Source organism: Sinocyclocheilus rhinocerous, unplaced genomic scaffold (genome assembly GCF_001515625.1).
Source record: "Sinocyclocheilus rhinocerous isolate Xijiao unplaced genomic scaffold, SAMN03320098_v1.1 scaffold1158, whole genome shotgun sequence".
Taxonomy (NCBI): Eukaryota; Metazoa; Chordata; class Actinopteri; order Cypriniformes; family Cyprinidae; genus Sinocyclocheilus; species Sinocyclocheilus rhinocerous.
In genome coordinates, this window is record NW_015632473.1 from 355,896 (window position 1) to 364,300 (window position 8,405).

The window sequence follows — 8,405 nt, forward strand, 5'->3', positions numbered from 1 at the left end:
ATTTCCTTCAGCCTGAGGCTTATTCATTTCACTTTTGTGAAAAGGCTTTTATATTTGCCAAAAATAGAACTTTTTTATTTTAAAAACAAACAAGCAAGCCCTGTCCAGATTTAAAAAGTAACGCAAAAGTAACGTAATGCATTACTTTCCATAAAAAGTAACTAAGTAACGTAATTAGTTACTTTTTTATGAAGTAACGCAATATTGTAATGAATTACTTTTAAAAGTAACTTTCCCCAACACTGACCAGCATAAGTGCACAGCATCTGAAAACTGGCACAAAATTAGTTTAAAGCAATCACTTTTTTACTATTCATAAATCTATTGTATTGCTTAATTATATAGGATACTCACTTAAGGATGCAAAACCATTCCATGTCACTATAGGAGTGAGTTTGCTCATGCTGTCTGCCCAAGGGAAGATATAACCTGTGACATTGTAAAGTCAACAATTCCTGTATACCCAGTTTTTCCCTTATTTTCACCTAATTTTTCACCTAATTGCATCACATGTAAGTATATGAGTGCTTGAATAAGTGGAAGCCAAATGCAACTGTATTAAATTAAGGCTGTCAAATTCATAGTTTACTTGTTTGTCAGTCTTGCCATACCTGCAGGGCTCATGTTGATGGACTGAAGTATCTGTCCTCCCTCACTGTTTACATGCTCAACACTGTAACACAACAAGGAATCAACATGAATCTGAATGTTTTTCCACTTAAAGTCAGATCCAGCACTGAATTTCTTACAAACTGCACCATGCAGTGAATATTCACGCCTTGATATCACTCGTACTGTGCAGTAATACATTAATCCAATCTTTCCAAACCAAATTAATCCAATCTTTTACATCAAATGCATTCAAGGAATGAAGTTCTTGCACTTGCTCAGTGCTTCACGTGAAGGTGCTAAAGCAGCAATACCAGCTTCTATGTGCCTTTCTCTTCTAATGAGGCTCATTGTAGAACATGAGAGACATTCTAAGTTAGTAAGAATGTTCCTAAATACAATTCTTGAAAAAAAATCTCAAGAAGTTCTCAAAAGTGTTATTTTTTCTTAAAAAAAGAAAGAGAAAGAAAGAAGGTACAGTACCTTTTCAAAATGTGCTAATTTGTACCTTTAAGGTACTAATATGCATCTTTTAGAGGTAAAAAAAAAAAAGGTACAAAAGACTACCTTATGAAAAGGTAGCCCCCCAGTGACAGGTTTTTTTTTTTTTTTTTGAGAATGAAGATCACGACAGTATTTGGTGTTATCTGATTATATGGTGGTCCTAGTTGAAGACTTGCTGATCATCTCAACGAAAAACACCTCGCAGGGCATATTTTTTTTTGTGCTGGAAGCACAAAAAATCATTGTAATCATTATAAGTGTGCACACTATTTTCATTGCAACTGGCTTGACAGGAGTTCAAATGGTTGTGTTTTAAATTACAAATGGTTATTTTCAAAGAGCCTGTCTCAAGATGAAGCATTATTTTGCATTCATTTGTGCTTCCTCTAAGAATGAATGCGTCCTGTATCTGCATGTGTGTGTGTGTGTGTGTGTGTGTGAGTGTGTGTGTGTGAGTGCATTGTGCTGAAGTTAAAAACAAGGTCCTATTTGAACATCTTTTTAACATTTTAAACATCTTACCTTCTTAAAACAAGTTGGAGGTAGAAAATAAAAAAATAAAATAGTAGTTAAGTTTATTAATGTTTTTGAATCTGGTCCCTGAGTCATAAACATCTATGCTATTAGCTTGCTGTAATGAATATGATTTGCATAATTTCTTTAGTGAAATGGACAGTGTGTGAAAATTAGCAACATTCATAATTCATAATTTTGCATGCACAAACTAGTAGAGTATACAATAGATATAATTTACTTTATTATTTTCATATTTTGCTTTAAAAACTCTTTTGGAAGACTGAATTCACTTTTTTTTAAAAAAGCAAAATAGCCTTTAAATCTATTTCATAATTAGTTTCACAGATTCTTTTTACCTCAAGTAATTCACAGCTCCATCATTTACATTTAAAGAGCATTAGAGGGGCCTCTGACCCTTTGCTAGATCCAGGTCTTAATAGCTCTCTGGGGATCCATAATTCTCCGCGGGCTGACCATAATTTCCCGCTGCGGGCTGCTCTGCGTGGTGCGTGGAGTGGGTGCAGTGATAATGTTTAGACTGTCTCACTTTGGTTATGTAAGCCATTTGTCCTCTCCCCTGTTTGTTTTACCTAATCTACCTTTAGCTTTTGCCGCATTCCAAGTTGTGTTACATAAATACTCTAGACTGGAGAGGAGGTGGCTGTCGGTAAGTGCGGTCGCTGTTTGCACAATGAATGGTGATCCTCTTGAAAGTGAGCAGGACTCATTTTCTCTAGCCTTTCTCTTTCTGGCTTTGGTTAGCATCTGTGTACTGTGAAGTCTGATAACTTTACACCCACCTTAACTGATAGAGAACAGCTCTAACGGTTTAAATTCAGTGTAATTATCACCGCATGTTCTATTTCTGCCCATTGCAGGAGAAAGACTGCTGCTTTAGCGCTCTGTTGAGATTGATACATGACAGCTCCAGCGCAGTGCATTCGAGCAGTTATATGGTTTGTTATTTTTGTATTCCTGATCCATCTGTCAGTCTTCTTTCTCAACCCTGCCAGTATCTTTCTGCAGATCTCAGCTGATGCAGCAGCACGTAAGCAGCAATAAATATTCAGAATCCAAATAATATAGTGAATACCCAAACTCTGCATTATATGCTTTCTCTAATCAGAAAATGCTTTGAGAATGTATTTAGTAATCAATGTACTAAATGATTCTGTGTCCTTAATATTACTTACTGTCCTGTTGGTCTTTTGGAATATTCTTAAAAAAAAACAAAAAAAGCCAGATACCATCATTCAGGAAATGACATAAATTTTAATAGGAACACGAACTTCAGTAAGTACAGTATTAGCAAGGAATTTAATAAATTCTGTGATGTTTTGTGGTATTATTTGTTCTGTCTCACTCTAAAGTATTCCATTCTGTCGATTAAAATTAAACTTACAGACATTATGATATTAAAATTCAAAATATTGTTAAATTAACTGCAAATTAATATCCTCATGTAAGCTAACTCTCAAACCCTCATTGACCTCTACTAACATGTTCATTTGTGTAAATAATGGTATTTAATAAAGTGCCTGTTCTTGACCAAAGCAAAGTCTAATATGTCCTTATAAGAAATGTTGTCTTATATATATATATATATGTTCAAGTTACAGAATTCAAAAGGCATTGCATAACAGGAATGACAGAATTGACATATTAATGGTCAAAGAGGGCTTCTGCATTTCTGCATTCTTGAGTATTTCAAGCAAACTGCTTGCTTACAGATGTATTTCTAATTTTTTTTAATGAAATCTGAAGATGAAAAAGCATATCTACAGAGAAAGAAAAGAACAGACCCAGAGCTAGAAAAAACTGCTGATCTGAATGCATGCTGAGTCCATTCTAATTAGACTGCAATTGTACATAAAATAAATGAGAAATGCGAACACCTGTACATAGTTACAAGTGTCCTCACTTCACCCCACACCTTTTACTTATTACCGTATTGTCCCGAATATAAGACGGCCCTGATTATAAGACGATCCCCCCTTTTTCCAGATGTACCTTTTGGAAAAAGGCTTTTTAAAAACCAAATCTTGTTTTTTCTCAGTAAAACACATTTTGTCTTCAATTATTTTCATATTGCATATTTTTCCTATTTTAATTTTTGTTTTGAAAGTATGGTAAAAACTGGTAAAATGTACCAACAATCACATTTAAAAAATATACACTTTTTGATATACCATAAAAAAAACAGGTAGCCCATCTGAATTAGGACATTTAGGCTATCCATCTAATAGTAGCCTACCAAAATCTTATTAACAGCAGAAGTTAAATCTTACTGTAGTCTTCAAATCTGGGTACTGTCTTACGTTTTAAAATCACAAAGAGAGTTTGGTGCCATCAGGCTAACGTGACAGTCACGACTCATGCAGATGTAAGCTTTTCTTTTTCTTTTGTTTTTACTCGCGATCTTTACAACACGCATTACATTACGTATTTCATGGCACACTCGTTTTATGCGTATTTGGCGCCACCTAGTGTTGTGGGTGTATTATTGACATGTCAAAGTCTAGACTGAATATAAGACCACCGCGTTTTTTCAGATGTATTTCCAAGAAAAAAATATCGTCTTATATTCGGGACAATACGGTACATTCCTCATGACATGTCTGTTTCCAGAGAATCATTTCAAGCATTGCTTAATGTGTTTACATGCATCTTATACAACATACAAGATGTTGTGTTCTTTTATCAAGGAAAGGCCACAAATAGCGAAAAAAAAAAAAAAAAAGTCAATTTTGAGACTTTGGGCTCTTTGTCATTTCAAAACGTGTTGTTTCAGAGAAAAGAACAAATAAAGCTTTTATGTTATTGCACTTTATTTGCATATAAAAGTGGATCTCCACTTCAGTATACAAAACTTTGTTTTATTCCAGATTTATTCCTATCTATATTCTGAAGGATTTTACAGAGGGGTTTGTTCATACTGTCTATTATTTGCCTGATTTTATATTACATTTTATTCCTAAAAAAATGGTGATTTTTTTCCTGTCTGTTGACAGTATCTTCTGATTTATTTAGGGATACAAAAAGAGATATTTAAAATCCCTACTGCAAAAACCTTTGACTCGAATGTGGGCAAAATGAGAAATAAATTTTGAACCAGTGATTTCTGTTTCGGAAATGTATGCAAATTAGTGGAAATATGCCATATATTAGTGGATATAATATGATATATTAGTAGATATATATGATATATTAGATAATGCCTCATTTGCAGAATTTCAGAAACCTTGCAATACAAAAATATTTGCAGTTCTTATAGTAATCAATCAAATATGAATGTATGGTAGTATCTGATATCTATTTTTTACCCTATTCTTGAATCAATCTGTCCATGTTTTGATGTCAAAACCAGAGCAAATGTCAAAGAATTAAACATCTAACGTAAACACGGTTTATTGCATTCTCAGGTTTTTATAATGAGCAGGTTTTTTTGATAGTTATCAGCATTTGTTGTACATGTAAACTCACTCATTGACCACAGAAGTAAGGGTCATTTCAATAACACACAGAGTAAATGGCGCAAATGGAAGTACAATTCAGAATCTAACTTCAAAATGCAAACTTTTTCTAAGAGAGGTGAAGCAGGTTACCCAATCACTTCATTATTTATACCAAAAAAATACAAGCAACATCCACCAGCTAAAGTTGTAGACGTTAATTAGTGTTTTTCTCTCATGCACAAAACACGAAAGCAGCGTTCTCGCAGCATGCCGGTCATAAGGGCGATCATAAGGGCGATCTGTTTCATAACAACCAGCACTGACCTACTTCCTGCAAAAGCAGTCACCTTGTCAGCCCTTTGTTTTGTCTTTGTCTTTTTTACTCGGTGGCAAGGAACGCTCAGTGCAGAACAAGAGAAACGGAGGGGCTCGCTGAACAGTTTAATGCAGCCAGACCTCTCCACATCATGCACAGCGAGCGTTGCGGTGCCGCCGGGGCGATTAGCTCACCAGGGCCTGCCAATCGACTCCCTTGCTAGAGACCCCTGCTAACCGGCTAACAAATTGAATGTGTGTTTAGACGGACGAGGGAGAATTAGATCAGCCCTCTCGACTGTGTCAGAAAGATGCGGTGAAGTTACTACCCGCACCAGGCCTTGAGAGGGAACGTGCCTCTGAGACCCAGAGGCTTGTTAAGACTCAAGGATGTTGTCAGAATGCTAACCAGACAATTACCGTGCACTACTGATTAAAACTCATTATCAAAGTCGGGGCGGGGGACGTACGTGCTAAGCCTATCTTGCCATTAAAGTATTGTTAGAGTCTTACTGTTGGGTTTGAACGAGCTTCGTTTTTCCTGCACACCATAGGCGTCTTTCAAAGGGTGACTTTCACCCGGTCCACAGGGCATCCTTCTGAGAGGCTCTGCCCACTCAGGCTATGTCAGGTTTCACTGGGCAATTTAATCAGATTTCTGCCAAGTCAGCCAGACTATTTGGAGTATGTGCTTCATTTTCAATGTTTCAATTTCATTTTGGAGGGCACGGGATATAAAAATCTCTCTATTTCAGTTTCCAGCGTTCTCTCATTTTCTGCCACTTAATGTTGCTCAGTATTTATTTCTGGGCTCCAGTAGATTAGGTATAAATCGACTGCTTTGAATGTGGCGTGTTATATATGGGTGTGTTTGTGTAGATGGTGTATAGTCGGTTTTTTGAACAGACCATTCTTATGATCTGGAGCAAAATGGTGAGGCATACGTTATGAGTCAGTGACATATGGCGTGCCCTTTGGGTGCCCAGTAACAATGTGGGAATTACGTGATTTCTGCAGCGCTAAAATCATTGGGCTCAAACGGCCCTGCAGAGCAGGACAAACTTAGCTCAGACCTGGGGTTTTATTTATGACCATTCTGTTATTTTTGTGCCTTTTTTTAATATAACAGTAGGCGGGTCAATGAAATGGTTTTAATTATTTTTATCTGCGTTTATTAATTTGTTAATGACAATGTATTAATTAAAATTCTGTAATAATTGATTAATGATCATTTGTGGTTTAATAATAATAATAATAATAATAATAATAATAGAACAACTTCTGTCTGCTTTTTCAAGAACGTGCAACCAACATGCAGAAAAAATACTTTGAAACATGATAGAAAATACTGATTGTGTACACTCAAATGTATTTAATGTCAAAATATGTATCCTATATTTATCACAGGACCTTTTTAGAGTTATGTCATTTTAAAATGTACTATTTTTTATTTTATTTTCTTAACAATGACACTATGAATTGACACAAGGTTACATTTTTAAGGACTTGGCACATTTTCTTTGACCCATGTCTGGAATAAAAAAGCAATTAAAAGAGTATTATTTACTTCCATTTGCATTGTTTCTGATTTTCCAGCAATTTTCAAATAATTAAAATAACTTCAAATAGTTTAATTCCCACAGTTACCCTTGAACTGCCAATGCAACACAGAACCATGTTGAGTTAAGTCATTAGTGTGGTTTGTCACCTGCACCTGATGTCTCAAGTACAGTTTACAGGTACAATTTTATTTGCTCTTATTTCAGTGCATCTTTGAGACACACGTCTTCAACAGCCAAAGTGTGTCTGGTGTGTGCAGACGAGGCGTCGGGATGTCACTATGGGGTTGTTACATGTGGAAGCTGTAAAGTTTTCTTCAAAAGAGCAGTAGAAGGTAAGACTCTCATCTATTTTCTCACTTACAAATGTGTTCTGTTGTGAAATGTCTTTATGTCTTATTAACGGGATGATTCCTTGCTGAAAAGGCCAGCTTAAAGCAGCATGAATTCCTGCCTGGTTTATGCATAATATTTCAAGAAGCTCTAGAGATTGTAACTATTCTAGATGGCAAAACTGTGCGTTTGGATTTAAGTGGTTCAAAAGAGATTAATTCAATTATAGATTACACATGTGGATTGTATAACTCATCAATAGTTCATCTAAATGAAACAGATGTACATAAAAAGTCCCACATAGAGATATAGTAAACTAATATTTGCCATACACCACACAATACTTTGTAGTGCATAAATGTCATATATTTGTTAAAGTAGCCCTGGCCTGGATTTTAACCCTCTAAATTTAGATAACAATGTCCTATGGGATAATTCACATTTTATAAGGGGAGTGAAATGTTGTTACTGCTTTTAGTGAAGTTGAACTTTTAAGTGGGACATTTGTATTAGCTCTGACGCAGACACAGCACTATCACAGCCTCTTTAGAAAGGTGCAAACTGCTGATTAAGCCAACAGACACATCCAAACTCCACAGAGCATGTAGTGTATAACAGGCAGGGGGGGGGGGAAGTGATCATCAGCGTCTATTTAAAGAAACACCTGTTTGTACTCAAGGCATTGTTGCTGTTGTTTTGCCCTGAAGAAAACTTGGAACTTTTTGTTTATTTATTTAGATTTAGATATAAAGATATAAAGATTTTTTTCTTCCAAATTAACGCCTATGGAAAGCATCTGTGGTTAAGTTAAAAATTACTCTGGATATTCCTACCCTGTAAAAAATGATTGTGATTTTAACAGTAAAAGACTGTAAAAATGATACAGTAAAAACCTGTTAATTGGCTATCAGTAGCTTTCCATACTATATACGGTGAATAACTGTAATTACATTTAATGTAATTTTACAGTAAAATACTGTTAAAATTACGTTTTTTGGAAGTGAAAAAGAAAAAGTCATTGAAAAACCGTAAATTGACACTCCCAGAATTCCCTGCATGACTATTTCATATTTTATGTTTTTTCATTGAAATAACTGTTTCTTCTTAGTTTTTT

At 35.3% G+C, this 8,405-nt stretch overlaps 1 protein-coding gene across 1 annotated transcript in view; it reads left to right on the forward strand.

Moving 5' to 3' along the window:
• Nucleotides 1–8,405, forward strand: part of LOC107742541 (mineralocorticoid receptor-like) — an 84,494-nt gene that overhangs the window by 46,234 nt on the left and 29,855 nt on the right. The window contains exon 3 of the mRNA XM_016555554.1: nucleotides 7,166–7,293. Coding sequence (XP_016411040.1) covers nucleotides 7,166–7,293 — 128 coding nt within the window. The remainder of the gene's footprint in view (nucleotides 1–7,165; nucleotides 7,294–8,405) is intronic.